The 26,968-nt window shown below is 47.2% G+C and overlaps 4 protein-coding genes across 6 annotated transcripts; 1 reads left to right on the forward strand and 3 right to left on the reverse strand.

Moving 5' to 3' along the window:
* Positions 1–99: 99 nt before the first annotated feature.
* On the reverse strand, positions 100–4,086 carry LOC128259558 (probable chitinase 2). Of its 3 annotated transcripts, none has more exons than XM_052992026.1 (5): positions 3,978–4,086; positions 2,416–2,535; positions 2,172–2,336; positions 1,386–1,891; positions 100–888 (listed from the first exon to the last, which is right to left on the reverse strand). In XM_052992026.1, the coding sequence occupies exons 2-5, from the start codon at positions 2,510–2,512 to the stop codon at positions 211–213; spliced, it is 1,446 nt and encodes a 481-aa protein (XP_052847986.1). In that variant the 5' UTR covers positions 2,513–2,535; positions 3,978–4,086; the 3' UTR covers positions 100–210. The 3 variants fall into 3 exon arrangements, with proteins under 3 accessions (XP_052847986.1, XP_052847987.1, XP_052847985.1); XM_052992027.1 differs by lacking the exon at positions 3,978–4,086 and adding an exon at positions 3,937–3,953 and having other exon boundaries at positions 2,416–2,537; XM_052992025.1 differs by lacking the exon at positions 3,978–4,086 and adding an exon at positions 3,108–3,314 and having other exon boundaries at positions 2,416–2,537.
* Positions 4,087–4,441: 355 nt separating this feature from the next.
* On the forward strand, positions 4,442–7,693 carry LOC128259557 (DDB1- and CUL4-associated factor 8). The gene is made up of 5 exons (XM_052992024.1): positions 4,442–4,847; positions 4,938–5,679; positions 5,737–6,707; positions 6,776–7,016; positions 7,221–7,693. The coding sequence occupies exons 1-5, from the start codon at positions 4,726–4,728 to the stop codon at positions 7,485–7,487; spliced, it is 2,343 nt and encodes a 780-aa protein (XP_052847984.1). The 5' UTR covers positions 4,442–4,725; the 3' UTR covers positions 7,488–7,693.
* A 442-nt stretch (positions 7,694–8,135) lies between these two features.
* On the reverse strand, positions 8,136–23,346 carry LOC128259567 (dynein axonemal heavy chain 12). The gene is made up of 10 exons (XM_052992050.1): positions 22,157–23,346; positions 20,771–21,657; positions 20,242–20,422; positions 17,514–20,183; positions 16,995–17,309; positions 16,546–16,788; positions 14,906–15,994; positions 10,692–14,469; positions 10,049–10,368; positions 8,136–9,595 (listed from the first exon to the last, which is right to left on the reverse strand). Exons 1-10 carry the CDS (start codon positions 23,336–23,338, stop codon positions 8,366–8,368), a joined length of 11,895 nt encoding a protein of 3,964 aa, XP_052848010.1. The 5' UTR covers positions 23,339–23,346; the 3' UTR covers positions 8,136–8,365.
* A 121-nt stretch (positions 23,347–23,467) lies between these two features.
* On the reverse strand, positions 23,468–26,811 carry LOC128259568 (ankyrin-1). The gene is made up of 4 exons (XM_052992051.1): positions 25,644–26,811; positions 25,241–25,573; positions 25,085–25,188; positions 23,468–25,029 (listed from the first exon to the last, which is right to left on the reverse strand). Exons 1-4 carry the CDS (start codon positions 26,452–26,454, stop codon positions 24,259–24,261), a joined length of 2,019 nt encoding a protein of 672 aa, XP_052848011.1. The 5' UTR covers positions 26,455–26,811; the 3' UTR covers positions 23,468–24,258.
* Positions 26,812–26,968: the final 157 nt, after the last annotated feature.

A 26,968-nucleotide genomic window follows, 5' to 3' on the forward strand; every position in this document is an offset into this window, starting at 1 on the left:
TATGATAAATTTTCTTTTATATAAAATATCTAAAAAGTTTCCACTACTGATAAGCCCCTTGAAAATGTCTATAATTCACAACGATAAACAAACAACATGTTTTTACCTTAGAAATTACAATTTGGACTTTAATGACTACATAAACAAGGTGATGTGTTGCTTAGACTATGGCCACCGGATGGACCCAATCCCAATCCCGATCCCGATTCTTCACTGGGTGATCCGGTGCAGCAGCATGAAGATGGCGGTGGACACCAGACCCAAACTGACCACAGAAGCTGCGGCATTCTTCCGATCCGCAATGCTGCCGTGCGGGATCTCGTTCTCGGAGTCATCTGGCTGCGGTTCCGGAACAGCCAGCTCATCCACGGCCAGAACGGTGGCCTCATTGATGGTCCTTAGCAAGGGATAATTCTGGCTCACTCTTCGCGGCGCTGCAGTCACTTTACGGAAATCGTCGTAGGTATCCTCATCCAGCTTGCAGTTGCCCAGGAAATCATCTGTGTCCACGGACCACACCATAACACCCGCCAGTCGTTTGGACATGGCAAACAGCACTTTGTTGGCAATGGAACGCGAGCTGTCGTAGGTCACCACATTCACCTCCTGGGTGAAGATGTTCCGCTCCGATTTGGCCAGCACCTGGCTAGTTTTTGGATCCCACTGGCGAGTCCATCCGGAGGTTTGGTTGCTCAGCGTCTTACAGATCTCATTGTAGCCCAGGAATCCATCCTCGCGCGTGTAAGGACCCTTGAAGCCAACTCCATCGCTGTTGTCGTTCAGATTGCCCTCGGCCACCGTCTTGAAAGTGCGGCCGTAGAAGGGCAGACCCATCACCAGTTTCTCGGGCGGAGCACCCAGCTTCAACAGGTAGTCAATGGAGAATTGCTGTAAAACCAAAGAGTTTTAATGATAGACTTTCAAACTAAGAACAAGCTTTGGATACCGGAGATTAACAAAGCTAAGGATTCTTAATGATGCAAAGGATATCTAGGACACATTTATATTTGTTTTATAATGGTCTTGTTTCGCAGAATCAAATCTATGTAAACTCCTTTACATTGAGAATGAAACAACCATCTCAACATTCCTATGCCTTACTGTCTTAAGTATTAAACCAATGCTCTTAACATGTTATAAAAATCTTCTCAAACTAAAAATTCATATCTGAAATTTGTTCTAAAAAGGTTTTGTGATCTATTGGATTCTTATAATGCAATTAAATATGAAATATTTTCTACTAAGAGTTTGTTAAACAGCACAACATTTTTAAAGGATTATAATCAATGAATATTGATTCAAAGCAAGTGTTTAAATTATGGAAAATATCAAAGATTCCGGGAATTGTTTTTTCTACAAGAAACTTCCACTGAAGGTACACTCACCACACTGAGGGGATCATCGGCGGCCGCCGAGAGCGGGGCGTTGTAGCCCACCCTCTGGTCCCAGCTGCCGTGGTAGTCGTAGCACATGATGTGCAGGTAGTCCAGGTAGCGGGAGATCTGCCGCACGTCGTAGGCCTCGTCGATGACCTTCTTGGCCGCCCCGATGGCCGAGGTTAGGAGCAGGCCATGCTCGTCGAACTCCTCGCGCAACTCCTTGGTCAGCAGGACGAAGTTCTCGCGATCGGCGGGCTTTCCCTTCCGCTGCGTCGGGTACTCCCAGTCCAGATCCAGACCATCGAAGCCGTACTTGCGTACAAAACTGGACACCTGCTTGACGAACCTGCCGCGCAGCAGGCTGTTGGCCACCAGGATGGAGTAATTGGCCGAGCCCTCGTTCCAACCGCCGATAGCCAGGCTGACCTTCAGATGCGGATGACTGCGCTTCAGGCCGGTCAGCTTCTCGTAGCCGCCCTTGCCGTACTCCTCCTTAAGGTCCTGCCACGGATCTGAACAGAAAACAAAATTATAGAGTACATAGGCTTATCTTTTTTAAATAACATTAAAGGTCAAATGATACAAAATATTATTACCTAATAATAACTAAAAAAACTGATTTATTGATTATTTATTTTAGAAGTAATATGTAATGTAAAATGGTTAACACTAGCAATTACTTTTCCCAAATATAAACCCAACAAACTAGTCCTTTAACAAATTTTTTCCCGTGTAAGAAAAGCTGAAACCCTTAAATTTGCATATGGCCATAAATCGAACGCGGAAACTCACCCAAGGACTTGATGGCTGCCTGGGTGAGGTCCAGACCAGCGAATGCGTACACTACATGGGTGCACAGGTTTGGATCGAAGTTGTCGATGGCATAGGCGCCCTGCTCCGGCCGGTAAACAGCCCATGTGGAAATGTAGCAAACCACCACCTTATCATGGGAGGGTCCTGCAAATAAACAAAGTAAATTTATAGTTAAGTTCGGTTAGCAACCCCTTTGTGGTTAACACAACGGCAAAGGACTCACCTGTCCTGGCGGCCACTGAAGCCCATAAAGTGCCCGAAATGGAGGCCAGTAGGAGGAGCAGCCACAGCTGCGGTGCTTCCCCCCTATTCAGCGTCATCTGCGGCTTGGTTTTCCTTTTTTTCCTGGAGAAAGAAGACCCGGAATCGAGTTAAATGCTTTGCGTGGCTGGCCAGCAAGTATGTTGTGACAACTCATAATTCCAATTCAAGTCAATTGGCGCTTTAATTGAACGGGAAAAGTGAAAGGCAAAAGAATCGACTCATGTAGTTAGAAAAACCCTACAGTCCATGTCTGAAAAATATAGTATATTCGTCCGCATATATTCTCAGAGATTAGCACAAAATCAATTCTAAGCTTTGTTTCTATTCGCCTTAATTGTTCATATCACTTGATTTTAACATTGACCAATCAAAAAGTCATTGAGCAAAGTTTATATAAGATTAAGAATTATTTTTGAACGAAAAAAGTCAAAAGTCAGTTTATATCCCTACCAAATTGTTTTTTAAATGTTTAGAAGTTAATAGCAGTTAAAGCTCAAAATAGTTTATTTTAATGTTTGTAACATTAAATCGGTCTTATTTTATTGAATAGCAGAAGCAATTTTTTAAAGTGCTTTAAAGTTTCTTGGGAAAATGAGTCACAACAATATGATTTTAAAATCTAAATCGGAAGGAATGTAATCAAAGACTTGCTTTGTTCTTTTCAGTCTGTATTTAAATATGGCAGTGGAAGTGGTAGCCGGGTACTGGCAATTCGAGTGGGTTGTGGAACCTGATTCTCAACTTTCGCCGGTGCGCCCTTAAAAAGCTGGTCAACAGCGAATCTTTAGTGCAACGAGCAGAACCGTGAATCATGCGATCTGCAGCGGGTTTTCGCAGCTCTAGACCGTTTTTATCTGTCTTTTTGAAATGGGAAAAAAACAAGTTAGCCTTGATATCTCAGAGGTCTGATAACAAAACGGCATGAATAGGCACTTAAAAGTTTGTAATATTATATTTAAAGAGCTGGAAAATAGGAAGTGCGCGCTGAGAAAATGGGTGGAAAACAAAGCCAAGAGCGGTTTCACTTTCCGGCTTTTTTCCACCAAACTTATGCATATTAATTTGTTTCTTTTTTTTTATTAGTTTTTGTGCGCAAACCGGAATCTGGCGTTCATCACGAGTTTAAGACCCCAATCAAAAAAAAAAAAACAGAAAAGTCGCGAAACATGTGAAGACGAAATACGAATACGAATACGAATTTGAAATCGAGATGGAGGGGAAAAAACCAGGCCATAAAGCCGAGAAAAAACATCAAATGGGGTGGGAGATGAGCTCCCATTTATTGACACTTTGTAGGTTGCGCATGCGCAGCAGAGGAAATGGAGAGCCAATTAGCAGAAGCACACAAGAGTACAAAAACCGAGGAGAAACCCTACTCAAAACAAGCACATTCACTGTTTTTTTTTTAAATAAGTATAAGCACAGCACAAAGGGAATATATGTGACTCCGTTAAACGTGTTCAGCGTATCGAATATTTACGGTTTGAGTATTCTGTACGATATATGCACTATTTTTTATTACCGAACTTGTCTCGTTATTCCGCTTTTTCGACTACCGCCGAGGAAAGGTCTCTTATGAGTGTGAAGTCAACTCGGCTCTTTCGCTTTGGTCGTGGCCACAGCGAAAATTGATACATATATGTGTGGTTCCTGCTCTGTAGAGCCACTCAAGCCGAACCCGCCCGATCCACCAGCCACATAGCTCTATCTCCCTCTTTCAGCCAAAATTCCAAGACGTCGGGGGAGCACAAGTCGCACTTTTGTAGTACAATTTATAAGACAAGCCGATTTTAAATCTAAACTTTTTGGAATTAAAAGTTGGATTTTTAGTTTTTTTAAGGTTTTTAATTCAATTACTCGAAACATAAAAATCTATAATAAATCGCGGCTTGTTTTCACATAATTTTTTTTGTTTTACGCTCTTTCTATTTACTTAAACTAGGATGCTCTGAGCATGATTTCCAGTATGGTTTTTAAAATGTGACTAAACACAATTTTAAGAGCTCAAACATTTTAGTGCCCCCTTGTCTGGCTCTGGAAAGTCCAACGTGTTTTTAAAGCTTCTGCTAGACTTTCAAACGGACCAGCTAAAGCGCGCCAAGTTATCGGTCTATCGGTTAATGCTGCATCAATTGAGTGCCATCTCTGAGCTTTGGACGTAAACAACACAACTGCGTTTGTACGGAAAATCGGAGAAAAGTAGTCCGGAGCCGCACAAAACGCAGCCAGAGCCAGAGACAGAGAGATTTGAGCACGTGCTGCACCAGCAATGGACTTGGAGGAGGATTGTGTGGCCAGCGGGACCACATCTGCCTGCAAGCGACCGCGGAGGAACACGGATTCCCGGATTCGCGATGGCCAAATTGAAGAGACCACGGCGCAGGCTGGTGGGTAAGTGTGTGGTGGTGTCTCGAGGGTTAAGTAAGCTATGCGGCTTGGCTAACCGATTGATTGATTTTTTTCCGGGTGTGCGGAATGCAGCGAGGAGAAAACTGTCACCACAAAGCAATCCGTAATTAACAGCACCACAATCACAAGCAACAACAATAATGAAGAGGAAAAGGGCGACATGTTGGGCCAAGAACATGCGCTGAAGGAGCAGAACAGGCAGGCGGAGATTGAGCAGCCTAAGGAGAAGGAGCAGTTGGGGAAGTTGCAGTTGGATAAGAAGAAGACAGAACCGAAAGATGAACAGTCTGAGAAGAAGCCATCGGATAAGGAACAACTAGTAGAATACCACGCTCGCAAGGATCAGGAGCAGCTCGAGGACAAGTCGAATGAGGAGCAGGCTGGTCCCTCCTCTCTAGAGAGTCAATTACCGCCGCATGCCGCCACTGCCGAGCTGGCCGCTAACAAGCCAAAGACGGTCAATTCCATTTTAACGATGGACAGTGATGACCAGAATCCATCCTCCGCAGCATTGCTCACCTCGCCCAGGTTTAACCTACGGAATATACCACCCACACGCTCCTATCGCCGCATCAACATAGAGCTAACGGGCACGGTGACCGACTCGGATAGCACGGACTCCGTAGAAGTACCAGAGCAGCAGGAGGAGGACGAACAGGAACAGGATGAGCAGGAGGACACCGAGGGCGCGGATGCAGACATCGACACCGATGGGCAGGTAGCCCCAGCAGAACCGTCCGCCGACGAAAGTTCTTCCAACGACGAAATGGTACACCGCTATGACCTTTCTAGTGAAAATGACCTAACCACAGAGGTAAGCCAGTAGTTATATGCTAACCGAATACCTATTAAACCCATCTAAACCTTTCAGGATGAGATGGAGTTCAACGAGACGGAAGCCAATGCCGGCGATCGTGAGAAAGTCGACTTTGCCGTGGACAAGGAGATGGGCAAGCAAAAGCCTGCTTACACGTTCAACAGCTTGCAGGAGCTGATGCACCGGGAGCACAACATAATCAACCGGATTGGCTGGCGTGGCGGCCACACCTCTGCGCAGAGCTTTGGCCAGGGCTACTACGGTTCGCGACAGGTGGTGGAGCAGATGACGCTGCTGAGCTGCATGAACGGGCATAGTGGTTGCGTTAACTGCCTGAACTTCAATCGCGCCGGCGACTTGATTTGCTCCGGCTCGGATGACCTAAACATTGTCGTCTGGGACTGGGCGAACGAGAAGCCGCTGCACAGCTTTCACTCCGGCCACAGCATGAACATATTCCAGACCAAGTTCATCGACAGTGCCGGCTGCCTGGACATTGTGTCCGCCAGCCGGGATGGCCAGGTGCGCCGGGCCGTCGTCCCGCCGTCGGGTGGTGCCACCAAACCGATGCGGCTCTACACACACAGCGAATCGGTGCACAAGATCGTGCTGGTGCCGCACAGCCGCCACGAGCTGATGAGCGCCGGCGAGGATGCGGCCGTCAAGCACTTTGACTTGCGCACCAGCAATGCGGCCACCACATTGCTGCGCTGCGTCTACCACGATGCGAATGAGCGGGGTCGAGTTCGCCTGTTCAGCATCGCCCATCATCCGTTTGCGCCGGAGTTTTGCGTCAGCGGATCGGACGATACGCTGCGTGTCTATGACAAACGCAAGCTGACCAAGCCCCTCCACGAGATGACCCCCACTATTGTTGAGCAGCACAAGATCGCGCAAATTACCTGCGCCGTGTACAACCACAGCGGCAGCGAGATTTTGGCCTCGTTCAGCGATGCGGGGATTTATCTCTTTGATAGTCGCAACTACAAGGACGGCGAGTTTTTGCACTGCTACGAGGGTCACATGTAAGCCGGGATGCGGGATGCTCCTTCTAATGTCCTCTGGCACTCACGTGTTTTTTTTTAACCGACAGCAATAGTCGCACCATCAAGGGTGTGAACTTTTTTGGCCCCAAATCGGAGTACATTGTCAGCGGCAGCGACTGCGGCAACATCTTCTTCTGGGACAAAAACACGGAGGCAATCGTCAACTTCATGAAAGGCGACCACGCCGGAGTGGTCAACTGCCTGGAGCCGCATCCCTGGATGCCGGTGCTGGCCACCTCTGGCCTGGAGCATGACGTTAAGATCTGGACGCCAAATGGCCCTGATAAGGTAGGTTCAATTAAAAAGTTATGATGCTTAATGTTATAAACAAATTAGTTTGGGTGCTGGGAATATAAACTTAAGGTTACTTATTATTTATACCCCTATAAAAGAGCAATGTTTTTTGGCAAATAAGTTTAAATCATTATTTTGGAAAGCAAACTGTTTTAAATGAAATTTCTTTTGATTTGTGCTCATCGATTACTTCCGTAGAGCGGTCCCAACACGGAATCTCTGAAGCAGACGCTGCAGCGCAACTTCAGTCGCAACATTGTGGACAGAGGTGACTTCGACATTAACCAATTCCAGTACTTCATCCGCGGCTTCCTGGAGGGTTCCCGCTCCCGAACGCGGCTCGCTGGAAATCCCGGCACCGCCGCGGAGTGGCGACGACGAGCTCGGGGCAACCGCTCCGTCTCCAGCAGCAGCAGCAGCTCCGACGACACCAATGGCCCAGGAGTGCACTGCCGCACGCAGTAATCCTGATCCTGATCCTTATCCCGATCCTGCAACAGGATCATAGGCGTGGATGTGCATCGAAAGCCCTCCTCGGCCATCGTATAATTTCTGATATATATGATACATATGTTGGAAAGCGTTTCTGAAGCTGTGAATTTGTAATCGTAACACATAAGTGTGCATATTTTAATTTAAAACAGGGTTTAATAAATGCTCATTGAGAACGATTCACAGTTTTTACTACTTTGATACCGTAAGTGTATATATTTATTGAGTATAATACTGAATGAGTAAATTGATTTTCGAATTTTCTATAAAATATCTTAAAATTCAAAGAGCTAATAGTTCTAGAAGCTTTTGTATTTCTTGTCAAATCTTAGTTATGTACTTATATTTATTACAGAAACTTTGATATTTCTTTATAATTTGTAAGGCCATAATAAATTCGTAATAATTACTTTATGGTTTAATAACACATCTTTGAATGTTTAAAATATAATTTAAATATAAAATTACAAAGTTGTGTTCCGTAATCTCCAGGAAATGAATTATGAACCAACTTTTAGGAACATATTATTCTCCCGAAGATTTCGGATTTCTTGACAATAACTAACTTGTTATAAAATAACAACTTTGCATGCTTACAAAAATTATTATTAGTTGGAAACAATACAAAGTAGCATTTCGTTGTCTCCAAACAATTACCTGGATATTAAATAGCACAACTTTGCTTGCTTAAAATATATTATTGTTGAGTATAAATATACAAAGTTGTGTTCCTTAATTTCCAGGAAATTATTATGTACAATTTTTATAGATGATAACATACACACACGTTTTTAACAGATGTTTTAAAAATTTTTAAAGTTTAATGGCTCCATGAGCGATCGCTCAGTGGCTCAATCGCTGGTCTGGCAGATGAGAGCCACGCTGCGTTTGACCCAGTGCGAGGCCTTGACATGGGTGTTCAGGAGCAACGGCACCACATAGTTCGTGGAGTGACCGGTGGTGGACAGAGTGCCTTTCCGCTCCCCGGTTTTATAGAGTGGACAGCGATAGCGTGAGCCCTCGACCACGTCCGCTATGCCCACTGGCCGGAAGTAGATCACGGGCATGGCGTAGATGAGGATTTTGGGCAGCTGCTCCACCAGCGTGTTCTCCCGCCACTCCCAGCGAGCGCCCTCCAGGAACAGTCCGTTGCAGTAAACCCCGTCATCCGGCGGCGTCGTCTTCGTCTCCACCTTGAGCACATCATAGTCGAACGTGAGCGTGTCGATGGGAATCTTGTACTTCCGGGCAAAGTTTTGCATGGCCCCGGTGAGGAAGGCCTGGGTGAAGAAGAATCCGGAGAGCCAGAAAGTGGGTGGCTTGCCATGATGATGCCAGTCGTGCAGCCAATTGAGACGCTTGTACAAATCCTGGACATACGAGCCGAGTGGCTTCAGGCAGGGGTACGACTTGGACATCCATTTAGTGGGAATGCGATTGAACTTCATCGCCGTCATCACGTTCTCCAGATCGGGTGTCATCACGATAATGCCTTTGATACCCATGGCCAGATCCCGACAGCTGCCACGTATCTCCTTCTGCAGCTTGAGGAAGCGTTCCATTTCCTGCACCACCACCGTGTTCATGGACTCGTTGTAGTCCACTGGATACTTCTCAGCCGCCGCCTCAATGTCCATGTCCGGCGGCATCTCGCTCTCGATCTGCTTGATCGTATTCAAGATGACCTGCTCCACACTCACTCCGGCTCCGGCGGATCCCGCCGCCTCACTGCCCAGCAACAGGATCATCGAATCGAGCAGCGTCTTGGTTGTCTGCAGATCCCGAGTTATGCCAGAGTTGGCATGCAGACCGTAGACTTCTGGCGGCGCAAGCGAAGGGAGATTCTCGTCCAGATACCGCAGGATCTCGCGGTGCTCCGTTTTCCGGGGCAGGATGTAGCGATCGTCGCTGGCGAACCTATAACGATTGTCCGACACCGCCTGGGCATTGCAAAAGTCCGCCAGGATGGTCACAATCAACCGGCGATCCCAGTTATCCGTGACCCTTCCGCCGTAGTTGCACTCGCTGGTCAAGTACGAGATGGCGTCGTAGGGCACATGCTCATACTGGTTCAGAAGCATCTGAAAAAGGGAGCAGTATTAAAATAAGCAAATTATATTGTATATATTCTATAATCCCTTTACTGGTAAAAAAAAACCATTGCGGTATTTAGATAAAATTAATATGAAAATATTAAATTTTTTCCAAGTTTCTCATTTGACTATTTTCGAAATGGATTTTAATATATGAAAATTGAATTTTAGTTTAAAACATAAACTGATATATAATGCATTTAATACAAATATTTATTTGAAGTTTCTTTAATGTGGAAATACAAAATTTCTTTTGGATTTTCCTTTAACTACATTCGGAATTGATTTAATTTTAAATGTAATTTTCATCCATTGCGGTTTTAGTTAAATTTTGTAGATTTCAGTTTGTCTATTTTTGGAATTTAATCAATAAATATTTTTATATATTTTAAATATCATTTTTATCAATTTAATATTCTTATCATAATAATCCAAACTTACGCTCAGCTGCAGCACCGATATTTGCAGATCAGACTCGTTGAATCCGTAGGCAATGTTCCAACCCAAAGGCCCATATTTCCGGCGCTCCTGGACAACGGCATGGAAGAAGCAAATCCCGTAGAGCAGCCGGGTGAAGGCCCGATCCTGCTTGGCACAGCCCGTGTAGAACTCGTAGTCGTTAATGGGCTCCGAGTTATAGGATCGCATCAGGTTCTCCTTAAGTCCAGTCGGCGGTTCGTTGGTCATCTTGACCCCATTCTGGAGGATGGTGACCGGAAATTGGGGAGTCGGATAAGCGGTTAGCCAGATGCGGAAGTTGGCTAAAGAAGAGATATTTGGAATTTATTATTTTGAATTAGGGAAAATTAAAAATCATAATATATAAACAAATTATATTTACAAAACATAATTCTGTTTTCTTTTTTAACCTTTTTTTTTTAATTTAATTTGTATTTTTTTCATTAGAATACAATAAATCAAGCCTTGAAGTACCATTCAGTAGTTAGGTTTGTTATTAGATAAAAATAGTTTTAAAAACAATCTAAGTTTGCGAAATGAAATTATTTATAGGCTTTTGTTTTTCATTTCTTATGTTGATTGAAGCAAAGGCATTTTTGCCATGTAATAATTGTAATATACTCACGCGTGGTGTTAAAGGTGTCCATATTCTCCCAGAGGTACTCCAAATAGGGCATCCAGGAGGCGGCCAGATGGCAGTTCTGCAGGCACACCCAGTAGCCCATCTCCTGGGCGTTCTTGATCAGCGCGGTGGCAATGGGACCTTGACCCTGGCCCAGGGAGATGCTCTGGAAGGTTTCCTCCTGGCCCATCTTCTCGGCGAAGGCCAGCAGGGAGCCCAGTGGATCCGCTCCGGGCGAGAGGATAAACAGGAGAGGCGTCAAAGCCGTGGAGTCGGCATACGACTTGGAGATGTCAAACTCCGGCGGAGTGACATACTGATCGCCAATGCAGTCGGCAATGAACAGTCGCACTGCCAGAAAAACGGAATCGGGTCGCAGTGCCTTCAACACAATGATCTTCTCGAAGGCAGTGGTCTTATCCTGCCAAGGAGCAGGAAGTGGTTGCTTCTCCGGCGAAAAGTGATCGTAGATGGCCTGCCAGGCGCTCAGATGACTCTTAAAGTGCTCCACTATGCCTTTCAGCTCTTTGAGTTCCTCCAGCCTCAGAACATTCAACCACACAGTTTCTGTTACCCAACTGGGATCGGGATTGGGAGGTATATTTGCTGACTCCTTGGCATTGGTGACCAAATGGGCAAAGTGCCGCATCTCCACCTGACCTGTGCCCAGCAAAATCCGGGCAGTGAGAATGAAAGAATAGAGAAGCTTGTCCTTCTCGAAAATGGAGCGGCACACATTGTTGTACAGATTGCGGGTGAAGCCATCCACCAGGAACTTAATCCTACGCGGCAGATCCTTTGACTTATTGGCCGTTTCAATGGAGTACATGTACAGATTGATGTACCAGTTGAGGGAGAACTGGTACATGGGATCAATGTTGGGCAGATCCGTGATGGAGTAGTACAAGATGGACGAGTGCACGGCCACCGGTTTGTAGTTCAACCGGAAAGCCTCGATCTTGGCCACTGTTTCCTTGGCCGCCTCCTGCTTCTCCACAATGTCCTTGGATAGGCCTTTCGAGTCAGCCAGTATCTGAATGGCTGCCTCGTTCTCCAGGATGTCACCACCGGCGCTTAACGTCTTCAGTATCATGTTTTCCGCATCCCGGAGAGCTCCCTTATTGGCCGCCGCCTCCGTAGTGAGTGTGATTCGCAGTTCCTGCAAATCTGGACGCTCCTTGGCCACCACAATGCTGAGTAGTTGATCCATCAAAGCATTCTGGGTGAGGGCAAAGTTTATCACGGTCACCTTGTTAAAGGTTTCCGGCAGAAAGTGGGGATTACGCAGATTGCAGGTCATGTACAGTCGGAAATTCGGATTAACTGGCACCACTGCCTCGCCCAAGCTGATGTGCTTAATGCCGCCCTGTATAAAGGTCTGCCGCATTAGGATGGGATCCAGTGGCACCTCCAGTTCCTCCTGCACATTCTCAATGATCACCGGCGTGCCGTACTCCAAGGCCTCGGCAATCACCTTCATGTAGTTGCTCTGATTGAACTTGACGCAGTTCAGCCGGTTCTTGCGCTCCATGTTCTTCAGCCAATTGTTGGCCTGAGCCTGGGGATCAATGAACAAACTATAGCGACTAGAATTGGCCGCGATAATGGCGTTCTCGCTGGAGAACTCATCGTTGGGCAGTCCATCCAGCTGCCAGTTCTGGATGGTGACCTCTAGGCCCAGGACCTCTGTTATGGAATACTTTTCGGAGCAGGGTATCTGAAGGTCCTTGACCTTCTTAAACCAATCCCTGACGCAATCGGAGCGGTATTGCAGATTTACGGCCGATAGATAGGCTATAATACCGCAAGAGATGAGCACATCACCAGGCAGGTGATCGTATAGTTCCTGCAGATCCTCCGCCGCCTTGTTCCATCGTGACTTCTCTCCACCCAAGCCGCCAATTAAAGCCTCCGCCCGGAGCAGCTTGTTCCGACAGCTCTCCGCATGATCCTCGGTCTTCTGCATCTCCGCATTGGCCTTGTCCAGCTCTATGTTCAACTGGGCCACCTTCTCCTCCAAGGCCAAGGCCAAGGCTCGCTTCTGGGCCAGAAACTCCATGGTGTCGGCATACTCCTTCTCCGCTCCGGCAAGTTTGGCCTTTTTGGGCGCCACCACCTTGGCCACCTCGTCGTACATGTCCATGGCAATGATCCACTGGCACAGACCCTTGGCGGCACTCGACGCCTTGGCCACCACCTTGGGATCAAAGTCCTTATTCGGGATGAACTCCTTGCGTATGCGCTTCATTATCTCCGCGGGTATGTTGTCCTTGTCGAACTCCTTGAGGGCCGGCAGGAAGTTCATCTCGCCCAGGAGACGCTTACTTGGACCCCAATAGTCTTGGACCATCTTACCCGAAGCCGGATCTGGTATGCGATCCGAGGGAATACCCTTGATCACACACACGGCGGCCATTACTAGCTTAATCACTGGCGGGGGATTCTTCATGGACTTGACCAGGGTTATGTCCGCTGGCTTTAACGTGTTCAGAGCTGCTAAAGCATCCTCCAGGACAGGAATGGCCTTCGCCAGATCCCTTTCGCAATCCTGCTTCAGCACCTGGGCAGCCTCAGCCTGCACGGAGGCCACCTCCTCATCCCGTTTCACCTGCTCGGCGGCGGCACTGGCCGCCAGCGTTTCCTTGTTGATCTCCAGCATCATTTTGCGCGAGGCCTCGGCCAAGGCCACCAATTTGGGCTGCAGGGCATTCAAGTCCCTTTGCATAATCGATATGGCGGCTGCTGCCTGGGCCAAAGTGTCCAGGCCACCAATGTACCGCATCTTGGCCAGCATTGTTTCGCTTTGCTTCCGCTCGATGAGGGTTTGAAAGGATCGAATCAACTCGATGAAGGAGGCATTGGTCTGGTAGATATGCCTGCCAGTCATCTGGCAAAAGGCTCTTGTGGCTTTGGCAGCCGTCATATGGAAGTACTGACAGGTGTCCATAATGGCCAGCTTGATATCCTCACTTGGCACCTTCACATCCACCAGGGACATCTTCGCAATCATGGTCAAAGCCTCCTCCGGCCAACTGTCATACCAGTCAATGGTGCAGCAATTAACCAGCGAGGGATACAAGCGAACCCGAGTTCGTAGGGCATCTCCTATGGGTGAAAAGCTGAGGATCATGTGCAACTTCTGCTTGCAGCGGTCCACAAAAAAGGAGAAGACCTGCAGTGCCGATACATCTATATTACGATTGCCTCCCTGTGCAGCCAGTCGCACCATTTCCAGCACCTCCTGTTTCTCGTCGATGGGAAAGATGTTGGGCACCTCACCCTGATTCAGCAGACAATCAATATCCTGCAGAAAGAGCTCCATCTTAATCTGATTTTCGGTGATCAGGAATGTTGTATGCTTGTTCATGCCGCCCGCCTCCTTCAGTATAGCCTTAATATCATCATGCCAATCGTTGGCCCCATAGTTCTTGGTGATCTCCGGCTGGAAGAACGACGTTTGCACCATATTGGTGGCCAGTTTGGTCAGAGATTGACGTCCAGATCCGCCCAAGCCAATGATTAGGGCACTAGCTCCCTGAATGGAAATAATGCGGCAAATTCGATTCAAATGCTGCAGTGCAAAGGTGAACAGGGTAATGTCCATTTTGTTGCGACGCGTTGAGTTGTAGTCTTCCAGGCTGGTCAGAGCCAGGTTCAGGAAAACCTCCATGCTGGGCACCTCCTCGTAGCGTCGCTCATCTGCCACACTGTCCTCGTCGAAGTAAACGCCAAACAGGATGCTACTGGCCGCCTCCATGGTGAATACCTGCTCATCTTGTCCCTGGAAGGCAAAAGTAGTGGTTAGTAAGCGATGCTAAGAGGTCTAGATCAAAATATTAGAAATCAGTAATAATCAGGAGCAGATATCATTATAAGTTTTATTTTAAAAATAAAAAGTGATCATTTTTTTTTTGTTTTTACAATACTAAAATAATTATTTAAAAAAAAAAATAAAAAAAAATTTTGTACTTTGGTCAAAATATAAAAAAAATAATCATTACTTTTGAGTTTTATTTGTTCTTTTTACAAAAAAATATTAAAAATTATTATTATTAACTTACTTAATAATAATTATTATTTATGAATATTATATAAATTGTAAATTTAAAAATAGATGGATTGGCCAAAGTTTTCTTTTGTTAGTGTGGCAATTTTAGGTAAATTTTCTGACCTAAATATAAATCTTATTGGCAGTTCCTAGAAATAATCTCACTCACCGGCACGCAATACCGCTCGAAGATGGTCTCCACCTTGTCCTTGAAATTAGCCTTGAGGCACTCGTTCAGCTTCTCAAACATCCATTTGCGATCCACGTCGTCCACCAGGCGATCGTAGAACACTCGCATGGCCTCGTGGTACCAGACCCGCACGAAGATCTTCTTGTCCGTAACCGACTCCTTCCGCACCAGAGTGCATCCGGTAATGACTCTTGACATGTCCCTTAGATTAAATATGTAATGGGACTTGGCCGGAGTGGCTCTGATCTCGGACTGAACGCTCTTGTAGATGCTCTGCGTGGCACTCACTATCTGATTAGTCACAACGAAGACATCCTGTCCGTGGCCACAACGCCGGAAGCCATTCAACGCGACATTCAGGAATATACGGAACATGCTGTCGTCACTGAACGTGTTAATGGAATACACATTGAAGTGGTTCAGGAAGCGGGCATAGACATCCTGGCGACTTCCACCGGGCAGGCCACATGCGGCCATGATCAGTACATTGTGAATGTAGACCTTGGAGCTATCCTTCAGGTCATAGACATGACCGTAGTCGAAGAACTGGCGCAGAAGCTCGAGGGGTGGTTGGGCGCCATAAACCTCCTTCACCGGCATATTCATGTCGTCCACAAAGAGTACACTCTGCATTCCCTTCGGCGGACCGTAGATTCCCCTCTTCCACTTCTGCAGTTTGGATATTAGCAGCTCTTGGCACTGGTTGGCCGAGATCATCACGGTGAAAGTAATAAATCCCGTCTCATACACTTCCTTGTCCAACTTGTTCATCAGGTAGTTCTGTATGTAGACCGTTTTCCCAGTGCCCGTTGGACCCACCAGCAGCATTCGCTTCTTGTGCTCCACATGCATTTTGAGCAGGTGAATGTAGCGAGCGGTATCCACCGTTGGCACTATCACCCCCGTCTTGGTCTCCTCCACGTCCATGCGCTTGGCAAGATCGGGCCAGTAGCGCCAGGCTCCTCTTTGTTTGTACAGAAACACGTAGTCCACCAGAAGACCTTCAGTTGGAGGAGTTATCTCCATCTTGCCCAGCGGTTCCGGTGGCGGAGGATCGCTGTCCCAAAGCTGCAGTAACCAATTTATATACCAAGCTTTAATAGAGGACCAACGCTATAGAAACGCTATAGTCGAATGCCCCGACTACTAAAATAAATATTCCCCCAGAAAACAATCGGGTTTAAGTTGGGGCCATCTGTTAACCTGCAGGCTTAAAACTGCTTTAAGCCAACGGCTTTTTTGCTCCCTAGCTCTCTCTTAAACATACGAACTCCGTTTTTCAAACAAACAATGACGTCATAATTTAAATTTTTCTAATTACTTCTAAAATAATGGTTCTATTGAAACAAATTTTTTGTGATTCAATAGATATTGAACGAATGAACATTACTAGAGTGAAAAAGTTACATGACAGAGTTATGAAATAATATTTAGCTGCGTGTGCATAATCTATGTTCCAAATCTATGGCTTTAGTAGTATCCGAATTCCAACGGACCTGGCTAGGTCGACTAGACATGGATTCTGATCATGAAAAGTTGGTAAACCTATTCCATATTTTTAACGAATAATATATATACCCCATCACTCCACAAGTATAGGATTTAAAAATGCCACATACCTTTTTCAAGAACACATCGAACTTTTCCCGTGAGGCAGTGTCCAGCACTCCACCCACTCCCCAAATCAGACCGAATAGAATGGCGGCCTGGAAGTAGCTCTGGATGTACTTTTGGTAGTCCTCCGGATTCTCCTCGATGGCCTCCGCAATCTGCATGTCGAACAGGTCGAAGAGGGTCTGCATGCAGTTGAACTCACCGGGTTTGACGAACTGGCTGCAAAAGCGCCTCACAAACGTTTGGCACTGAAAATCATAAATATATATGATCATAAATAAATTAAAAACATTGAGTATCTGTTATGAAACTATACAACATATTAATAATAATTTAATTAAGGAATTGTCAAGTTGGGTAATCATTATTATTAAGTACTGAATTGTTTTGTGACTCGCGTCTTTATTATAAGAATTTCTAGTATCTCTAAATAAGTAAATAAAAAAGTACTCACAGGCGGAAGCAGCCACTGCAGCAGGGCCATCACATAGGCCACCCCCTCCTCATCCGCCCAGCGAGGATCGGCCTTCTTCAGCCAGCTTTTGGCAAAGGAGCGCCATCCCAGCGTCGAGGGCTCCATGTAGATCATGCCGCATCGGGAGACTGTGGCCGGCGAGGCCTGGGCCAGATCCATCACCTCGAACACCATCGACATCTCGTTGCTCATGGTGATCACCTCGCCGCTGGTGAGGCACAGCTTCTTGTTGTCGTCCAGCACCGTGTTCATGTTCTCAATCCACACTGCATCCACGGGTCCGTCAAAGATGACCTAGGAAAGCAATAGCACAGTGTTAAAAAATTTGAACTTTATTTGTATACCTTAATAAAATTATATTAAATCAAAAATAAACAAGTTTTTTAGACTTTACAATGTACATAAGCCAAAAATGGTTTGCATTGAAACAAAAATTGTATCCTCTTCGACTTTTAAATATTCAAAAAATAGATATAAACTGGTACTTAAAAGACTCACCCACTTCCTATCCGGCGTGGGCGTCATGGCAAAGTCGCGGAAGATCTTGGCCACCAGGCCGTCGGTCCACTCGTACGAGATGGGATCGAAGGAGCCGTATAGCTGGTTCATGGTAATGGACTTGGGGTTCATGATGCCCATTTGGACGTGTTGAAAGTAGCTGCTCTTCTGCGGTGCCTTGATCTTCAGCGCGGACATGACCTTGGCCAGGACCTGAAGCGTTTTGGATTTGCCTGCCAGCGGTTCGCCCACCAGCATAAAACCATGCCTCACGATTATCATTTCATATGTCTGAATGACCTTGAGGAGAAAACTGGGAGCTGGCTCCAGAACCTCCTCCAAACAGACCCGTTTGAACTCGGTTTCCACCAGGGAGTAGTCGATGTGCGGCAACTTGATGCCCGGAAAGATGTCCGAGATGATGCCTTCGAACAAAGGAACATCGAAGGAGAGAAACTTCGGGAGATTCACATCGATCAGACTGCGCAACAGGAGAATGTCCTCCACCTCATCCGGATATTGTTTCTTGATGTTACCGCAGGCGGAGAGCACCGTCTTCACGGCTCGCATGCCATAGTCATAGTGATTCTGGCTGGACAACTGCTCCGAACAGAGTCGGTAGGTGGTCACAATCTTGACGGCCAGCTTGCGGGCATCTACGAAGCCATAGGAGTACAGAGAGATCTCCCCGATCATGGCATAGTCTGGAACCATCATGGCCACCGAACGGAAGAGCACCTTCAGGTTATCCGGCAGTTCGGAACGCCCAGCGTAGCCGGGATTCATGGTGATGCAAACGTAGCAGGCAGGATTTAGGGTCAACTCGGTGCCCTCGAACATGAACTTGGTGGCGTTGCTACGAACGGCTTGAATGATGAGCAGGATTTGCTGGGCCACTACGGAGAGTACCTCCAGTTCTATGCGATTGAACTCATCGAAGCAGGCCCAGGCACCGCAAGAGGCCAATCCCTTGAAGAACTTGCCCATGGCCTTGTAGTCCAGGCCGTCGGAGCAATTGAACACCTTGCATTGGACGGCCAGGGCCTTGGCCAGATCCTTGGTGGTCTCCGTTTTGCCCGTGCCAGCTGGACCCTCGGGAGCTCCATTGAGATGGAGCTGATAGGCTCCCACCAGAGTGCGATAGCAACGATCTGTGAGGGGTGTGATAACCAGGCGATCCGAGTTACCCAGATACTCGTTGGCAAACGGGACCGTGGCATTGATGATGCGCACCCAGGTCTTATCATCCTCCCAGTAGTAACGCATCTGGGCCAGCCACTGGAAGTCGAACTCATTGCTGACCTTGTTCTTGATGAGATCCTCGGAAACGTCCTTGGCATGAACATCTATCACAATCAGCGACTTGATGGTGATCCTATTGAGGTTGCTGATCTTGGGAGAGCGTACCAAGGTGACTATGTCATTAAGTTCCTTTGAGAGCTCTTGGAAGAAGTTCATCATGATGGTCATGTTGCCGCCAAAGGTGCGACGAAGGCAGCCATGGACACGGGCTGCCCAGTAGACCTGCGAAATGGCCAGCACCGTCATCTGGGGCCACTCCAAAACCCACTCATGTCGCTTGACCTTTGGGTAGTGGGCAAAGGATAGCTCATTCTGGTAGCGCACCGCCTTAAGCATCTCATCCTCCACTCCAATCAGCCACTTCTCCACACTTCCGCCTGCCGCCGCTGTGGACACCTGCTCCATGAACTCAATGGACTCCTTGTCGCTGCTAATCATGGCCAGCACATTCTTGGCCCCGTCGAACTCCAGGCTATTGATGCCCTCGAAGCATTTGCTCAGGTGAGGAAGCACTCGGAGGGGATCCTTGGTCTCGGAGAGAATCTCCAGCATCTCGTCGTTGGCCAGGAAAAAGAAGCGCGGAAAGTAAAGACGTTTCTTCTCCAGGTAGTTGCTCACCCCGGTGGCAATGTCCTCCAGCAGCTCGTTGGCCTTCTGCAGGGATTCGAGTAAGCCCGAAACCGGGGCAGTTTCCATCACCAGTGGTTGCCGGAGCACTAAGCCCATGTTCCTCGTATAAGTCTGCTCCACAATGGTGAAGAGGCGACCCTCCTCGGGCATCTGGGCCACGATGTCCTTGGAGGAGAATATGGGCAGCAGGTACAGATAGTTGGCCTGCACCTTGCCCCACTGATCCAGCGTTTCATTGACCCGCATGATCTTCTCGTACCAGGCGCGCACCTCTTCCTCGCAGGGTTTCATGAAAGCCGAACCCCGCATGACCAGCGTCTTCAGGATGTGATCATCCAGCAGGGCCTGAATATCATCCAAGCTGCTGAGGATCATGACCCCCGTCTCCTTGTAGGGACCGTAGGGAAAGACCCTGCTCTCCCACTCCTTGATCATGGCCTGCAATGCGTTCCACAGCTGCAGCTCCTTATTCGCCCCAATGCTGATGATCTCGAACTGATCCAGGATCGGATCCAGACCGGAGTTCAGGATCTTGCGCAGTGTGGTGCCCGCATCCGGAGTGACATCAAAGCCGGCTATCTCGGACATCTCCTTCCAGTGGCGTTTGCGCAGAGCCGGATTGCACATGGTGTTCACTATAAACACCCCGGTGGTGAAGTCCTTGATGGACTGGATCATCGAGGTGCACAGGCGCAGGGGCACCGGGTGCTTGGCCGGATCAGGGTCTTCCGTTTGTCCCTGCAATTTGAAAACTTAATTATTATCAGAAACTTTTTAAGCCTTGTAAAGTATATACCTTAAATTTGCACACGGGATTGTCTATTAAATCCTGTTTGATTTTTACTCTGTAGTACTTTTGATTCTTCTGGAACTCCTTAAGGTAATCGTTCGTAGTTCTCTCCACGAACTGCGGTTCCAGATACTCGAAGGGTCCATCGTTCCATACGCTCAAGTACCGCTGCCACTCTATACAGCATCTACAGATGGGTAAAAAGTTAATATAGGAACCAATTTACTTCTCATCAATTCAGTCATAAAAAACTTTTTGGTAATACAATTTAAGGATAATATATTATAATAATATATTTTAAGAAAAAAATTTAAGAAAAACAAAAAAAAAATCATTTAACTAATCTAAAATTTATCTAATAGGCAATGAAAAAAAAAAATTATTTGAAAAAAAAATGTATTATATGGGTTAATACATTTTTAAGCAAGGGGCGGACATTGACCAAAAAATTTAGAAACATTAAAAGTAATAAATACTATTTAAAAATTAATACATTTAAATTTAAAATTGCGTAAACCTAACATATAGTACTCACTTCATAAGCTCGGCGAAGGGGTAAACAAAAGTCTTGATGATCTCCAACTTGGGATACTCTGTCTGGGCGATCTTGAAGAGCTTCTCCTCCTTGTTGATCCAGGACACGTAGTCGTCGAAGGTCTTGAGCTGATCTATAAAGTTTTGCAGTATGATATAGCTGTCGCGGAACTTGTCCGGTCGACTCATGTCATCGATGACGGCCAACTTGGGCAGCAGATCGTCAATGTCCGTGTTCAGCTTCCGGATGACCTCCTGCAGGTGCTCCTCGAAGGTGAACTTGAACTGCTCCTGCTGCGAGGCATTGTAGTCGCAGATGTCGTTAATGTCCTTGATCCAGTTGATGGTCTTGATGGTCAGATCGAAGTGGTATTTGGACATCTCGGTAAGCTCGACGATATTGGTGCCCACTTGCAGGCAGTACTGAATGCGATCCGTCAACTCGGCGATCTTCTCCTTCTTCACGTGGATCATGTATTCAGCGCTCTCCAACAGCTCCTCCGTGGACTTCGGGATCTCCAGGGCCCTGTACTTGATCTTCTCGAACTCATCACAAATCTCCACCTCTGCTTTGATGTGCTCCCGAATGATAATTGTGGTGATCTCATCGATCAGGTTCTCGGCCAGCGTTCGGAGCCCCATTACAGCGGGCTCATTGTGGATTACGGCCATCACAAAGTATTCGGTGCCGGGTTCACTTCGCAGCATTTGGATGAACCCATAGTACATGTCAATACGAGCGAAGTACTCCTCAAACTCATGCGGTTCGGACAAAAAATGATTCAGGGCTTCTCGTTCCTGCCAGGAGTACAGCGCATAGTACTTCTCCCGAAAAGCCTCGATGTACTGGATCACCTCCTGATACGTCCGCATTATTATGTCCTGAACCTGTGGGGAATGTTTAAAACAAATGTTTTCATAATAAAATCTATGGTTATTTGAAAGCGTGTATGTATCTGTGATTTGTTTCTAATTATCCACTTTGACCCTGAATGCATAAGACGAAACAAAACCTTTATTTATAGTTGCATTATACTAAGGCTTTATGTCTATTATTCAAATTTATAATCTCCTAGTTTTCTTGTTTTATTAATATATCTTTTTTTTATTATAACTATATTAAGAGCTCTATGTTCGTTTAGTTTATTGATCTATTTATATTATGCCAAAATAAACAAACATTCTTTATGCAACTAAATTATCACTTGACTCTTGCAAAGCATTATGTCTAAAATTTAGTCTTATTGTATATAAATCTATAGAATGGGTTCTATATAAATACTATGTAAAAAGCAATTTTTGAGAGCTAATATCTAAGCGATTAATTTGCTTTTTATTACTTCAAATTAAGTTCTACATTAACCAAGTTCCGAGATGTGATACCCACCTTATCGATCACGTCCCTCAGGTAGTTCTCATTCATATCGATCTTCAGGTAGTCGCTAACCTTCGCGTACATGGCCATGGAGGTGAGTGTCTGCACCTGGGGCTGCAGTGGCTCCATCCGGTAGCCCACCATCGAGATCTCGGTGGCGATCTCGGCGAAAGTGCGCAGGATGGCCCACACATTTGGCCTCGTGTCCAGATCGCTGGAGAACTCTGCCCACTCCAGCGACAGGCGCAGCATGGGCATCGTGCGCGGATGGCTGCACATGCGGTACATCTCCTCGAAGGTCCTGATCTTCATGTTGGTCATCTCGCGGTTCATCAGGCCCTCCAGAGCGTTCCAGGCCCGCTTCCAAGTGCTCATCGGCATCACGCGCTTGCGCATGAGCTTGCGCAGCACCAGCACCACCTTGGGATACCAGGTCCACCTCAGGAAGGTGTTGACCTTGTCCAGCTGATTCTGGATATACTTGCGATAGAACTTGTAGGACAGAGCCTCCCTGCCGCCCAATCCCAGCTGCTGCTGCATGGCCCCCGTGGCCAGGACGTAGTGGAAGACGCAGGCCAGGTCGGGCAACTCGCCCACGGACAGGTTGAGGATGGCCCTCAGCGGCTGCTGCAGGATCAGCAGTTTCTGGGCGATGCGTCGCCGATTCTCAAGGAAGTTGCTGTAGTTTTGGGTGCGACCAGGCCGCCGGAAGCCAGTGTCGGGATGGGGCAGCTCAAACTGGGCCGGATCCTCGTCGGAGAATTCCGGATGTCGCAGGATGTTCTTCATGCTGTACACCTTCATCAAGCGATTGAACTCCTGGTGCACATCCTGCATGTAGGCCTTAACCAGTTCGGGGTACTTGTTCTTCAGCCGCTCCGAGGCGAAACTAAGGATCTTGGCCTCGGTGCGGCGCAGCATGGGCGGCACCACAATCTTTCGCACCTCGCGACGCAGATTGTCCTCGTAGTGGGACTGTGGCAGTGGACGCATATCCGGTTCCGGCTGCCATTGCTGGCGGGCCACCCGCACCTTGACATCCGCCGCCTTCTGCTTGAGGAACTGGTAGTGCCGACGCTCGTGGACCTCACTGATGCGGAACTTCAGCAGGGGGTTCTTCATGTACGGCTCATTGTCGTACTTGGTGATGTCCGAGGCCGGGCGGTGCATCCGCTCCAGCTTCTTGCTGTACATGCTGGTGGTGTTGATGCCTTCTTTGGCCACAAACTGATTCAACTGATTCCAGTTCTCCAATTGTTATTGTTGCTAAGGCGACTTGTTGTGTTTATTTTGTTGTTTTCATTTTCAGCAAAGCGAGAGGGGTTTTCCGGTTCGATGACCTTGGCGGATTACCACCCTTCGTCAGTCGTGTGAAAGTTGATGTTTATTTATTGATCGATAGCGTTATCAATTCGATTGAAAATGACATTACAGATACAGAGATTAACAACGGTTTAGCAACAATAATAATAGTTACAATAATAATTACATAACGTCTCTCTCGCTCGTTCGAATATACAAAATTCTAAAACACCCGAAATGTTTGTCAAAAAACAGCCTTAAGTTTATGTCCTATAACTTATGCAGCATGAGAGTTTTGGAATAGGGGGTGAGGGGGTTTTTTTTAGTGTAAAGCGCATTACAGTTCACAAAGTTGTACGTATAGAATTACAAAACATAGATGAGCGTTCCTCCTTCTCCTCACAAATAGTATCAATAGATTCGTATCAAAGAAATTGCACGTATTTGATTTGACAATATTTAAATTGGCTTCTTGCGTGTGTGTGTTTTTTTTTTTGTGTCTAGGTACGACTAAGCGTTTTCATATCTTATACGGACCTGTTCTAGTTCAAAATATAACTCCAAATGAGCTAAATCTCTCCATTTTTCGAATATCAAATCAAAGTGATAAAGCGATCTAATGAGCTGATCTTTAAGCTATGATAGGGCTACCCAGAACAGGCCTGATAGTTCGTAATTATTGCGTAACTACATACCTACTAGGGTAGGCAAATATGCATATTAAACATTACATAGCCTAGGGGCAACAGTAGTAGTGATTGACTCTAGTTCGCTGCGGTTGGGATTCATTGGTCCTTGGCGCACGCCACTCGCTACCTCTCGTCGAACTGCAGCACGTAGTCCTTGAGCGGGCCGGGCAGGTTCAAGCGGTTGATGTTCTGGGCCAGCTTGCGGTTCATCGCCTCGTAGATGGCCCAGCGCGATAGCTGCTTTAGACTACGCGGCCGGCGGTAGAGCGTCGAGATCAGTGCTATCAGCTGCTCCGTCTTTTTGCTGGGCACCTGGGCCACATAGAAGTTGTGCAGCGCCTTGAGGCAATTGAAAAGCGGCTCGTGCTGCATGGTCAAGTAGAAGAGATGTATAACCCGCGTGTATGTCGCATGCGGATCGTTCAGGATAAACTCCTTCTTGGTGATCAGGATGATGTAATAGAAGAGCAGGTAGCACGAATTGGTGCGGAACGAGCTGCGGAAGGTGGCCAGCTCGTTGGAGAAGATGGCAATGCCCGGCGTCGTCTTGCCGCTAAGCACTATGTTGGGATCGGCCCCATACTGTATTAACGTTAGCGTGAGCTCGTAGACGCACTCCATGTCGTGGCAGGTGCGCACATTCTGCACCATGTCCATCACCGCCTGCAGAATGTGCTGATATGTCTTGTTGCAGTCCAGTCCATGCTGAAGCAGCATCAGAAGTATGTTCTTTATGAAGTCGAAGTTTGTGCGCTTCTGGGCGTCGCAGTTGAGCGTAAAATTCTCGCTCACCGTGAACACGAGCACGTGCAGCGGCTTGAGATTGGCGCGGTAGGAGCAATTGGGATTGGCTCCATGCTGCAGCAGCATGCGTATGCAGTTCAGATAGCAGACCTGCAAATAGAGGGATTAGCTGGGGTAAATAGTATTTCTACTCCTATAGACAGACCTTCATGGAGTGCGTGAAGTGATGCAGATGATCCTTATTTATTAATGGCACTAGCAAAACCATAATGGGCACAGACCCATCCCTTCCCACTATGTTGGGATCACCTGCAAGCAGAAATTAATGGTCAGCATAACTATTGTTCCTATAATTACTCACCATTTTCCTTGATGAGCATGCTGAGCAACTCGTAGCAAACCTCCCAGTCTCTCAAGTGGCGAAATACACAAGCCATGGCGCTGTTGCCCGCCTGGTTAATCGACTGTTTGGCCCCGTTCTGCAGCAGGAATCGCACCAGGTGCAGGACATCCCACTTGGTCCACTTGTCGTAACCATAACGCGCCTCCTCCAAAGCATAGCGCACAATAAGGGCGTGCAGGGGTGTGTTCCCCAGTGAGTCGGGGGCATTGATTAGCTCCTTGCAGCCGCGTTCCAACAGAATGCGCAGAGTGGCCAGCGTGTCGTCGGCTGATTTGCGAGCAGCAAAAATAACTGAAATGGTAAATGTTAGTGAATATTCAAAAATAGCTATGAATCATTTGCTCTTCCTGTAGAAACTCACCAACATGCAGCAGGGTCATTTGTTGGGTGCAGGTGCGCACAGTTGTAATGGCGCCATGATGAATGAGCAGCTCGAGGAAGCGGCCGTCATGGAGCACTGCATGGTGAATCGGGTAATACTCGTCCATGATGAGATTGATTTCCTCGGAACGCGTAACGACCAGCTGCTGGACGCAATTCCAGGCGCCGCGTTCACAGGCTAAGTGGAGTAGCGGTTTCTTCACCCGAAAAGGGATCCAAGGCTCCTCCATCTTCTGGGTGAGCAGGCTGAGCACGTTGTACTGATCCCCGTCGATAGCATAGTAGAGGGCATTCTGCAGCTTTGTATTTAGCCGCTCACTAACATCGTCCACATTGTTGTGCCACTTGCCGCTCTCCTCGCAATTCCGGGTATGGGCCCCGGGGAAGCACATCCTGGTGTCCACGTCGATGCGGCCGCCGTGGCGCAGGAGCAGCTCCACGCACTCCTCATAGCCGCGCAGCGTGGCGATGTGCAGGGGCAGGGAGCAGGGCGAGCGGTTCACATCGGGTCGATGGCGGTGCAGCAGCCACTTGGTGAGATCTATGTGGTTGAGGCCAACGCTGCGCTGCAGGATGTTGTAGCCGTAGTCGTCGTGCATGGCCAGGATGTTCTCGTTCTTGGGTATTTGGATGAGCAGGCTCTCGAGCGTTTGCAGGGACACCTTTGGGTTGGCGCGCAGGATGTCGAAGAGAGTTTGGATGGTCTCCTCGGTGGCCTTGGACAGCTTGCCGTCGCGATGCGAGAGGAGCGCCGATCCGGAGCGGAACACCTGGCTTACAGAGCCGCCCATGGCTTCTGGCAGCTACCCTCTAACGCCGCACTGACATGCTACTTTCTCCTTCTCCTCCTGCGACGACACAGTTTCCGGGGAAGATCACCAAAAAGCGAAATGCGTATCAGTCCCGCGAAACCGTAAAAATCAATAAGAGCCCCAAAAACATTCGTCCAAATCAGCACTGGACGGCGGCTGGGTGGAGAAAGGTTGCTCCGATGTCCCGTATCGCAGAGTCCCACATCTCCTGGTTGGGATTACACACTAAATGCATCGCATACGCACATTTCAAAACGAGTTCTTTTCCAAATCACAAATATTTTTCGCCGTTTTTGCAGCTTTGCTTCTTCTTCTTTTCGATATGTGTTAAACAGCTGTTGGCAAGGTGTGTGGAACTATCGGTTATCGATAGGCGTTAAGAGTACAGTAAATAATAGATAGCAGTTACTTCAATAGTTATTAACTTTATTTTTTACAATATTAATGTCTATAAAAAAATAGTTTTAGTATAAATACACATATAAAAATCCTG

This window comes from Drosophila gunungcola (assembly GCF_025200985.1).
Source record: "Drosophila gunungcola strain Sukarami chromosome 3L unlocalized genomic scaffold, Dgunungcola_SK_2 000005F, whole genome shotgun sequence".
Lineage (NCBI taxonomy): Eukaryota > Metazoa > Arthropoda > Insecta > Diptera > Drosophilidae > Drosophila > Drosophila gunungcola.

Excerpts from the sequence above, each read along its gene's own strand:
- LOC128259558 (XM_052992026.1), bottom strand. The coding sequence starts at position 2,512 with ATGACGCTGAATAGGGGGGAAGCACCGCAGCTGTGGCTGCTCCTCCTA. Across the intron at positions 2,337-2,415 it reads TTCAGTGGCCGCCAGGACAG|GACCCTCCCATGATAAGGTG; the intron begins GTGAGTCCTTTG and ends GTTTATTTGCAG. Across the intron at positions 889-1,385 it reads CCGATGATCCCCTCAGTGTG|CAATTCTCCATTGACTACCT; the intron begins GTGAGTGTACCT and ends TTGGTTTTACAG.
- LOC128259557 (XM_052992024.1), top strand. The coding sequence starts at position 4,726 with ATGGACTTGGAGGAGGATTGTGTGGCCAGCGGGACCACATCTGCCTGC. Across the intron at positions 5,680-5,736 it reads AAAATGACCTAACCACAGAG|GATGAGATGGAGTTCAACGA; the intron begins GTAAGCCAGTAG and ends TAAACCTTTCAG. Across the intron at positions 6,708-6,775 it reads CACTGCTACGAGGGTCACAT|CAATAGTCGCACCATCAAGG; the intron begins GTAAGCCGGGAT and ends TTTAACCGACAG.
- LOC128259567 (XM_052992050.1), bottom strand. The coding sequence starts at position 23,338 with ATGTACAGCAAGAAGCTGGAGCGGATGCACCGCCCGGCCTCGGACATC. Across the intron at positions 17,310-17,513 it reads CCACGCCGGATAGGAAGTGG|GTCATCTTTGACGGACCCGT; the intron begins GTGAGTCTTTTA and ends TTGCTTTCCTAG. Across the intron at positions 14,470-14,905 it reads TCGAGCGGTATTGCGTGCCG|GGACAAGATGAGCAGGTATT; the intron begins GTGAGTGAGATT and ends TTTGCCTTCCAG.
- LOC128259568 (XM_052992051.1), bottom strand. The coding sequence starts at position 26,454 with ATGGGCGGCTCTGTAAGCCAGGTGTTCCGCTCCGGATCGGCGCTCCTC. Across the intron at positions 25,189-25,240 it reads CATGCTCATCAAGGAAAATG|GTGATCCCAACATAGTGGGA; the intron begins GTGAGTAATTAT and ends TTCTGCTTGCAG. Across the intron at positions 25,030-25,084 it reads ACTTCACGCACTCCATGAAG|GTCTGCTATCTGAACTGCAT; the intron begins GTCTGTCTATAG and ends CTCTATTTGCAG.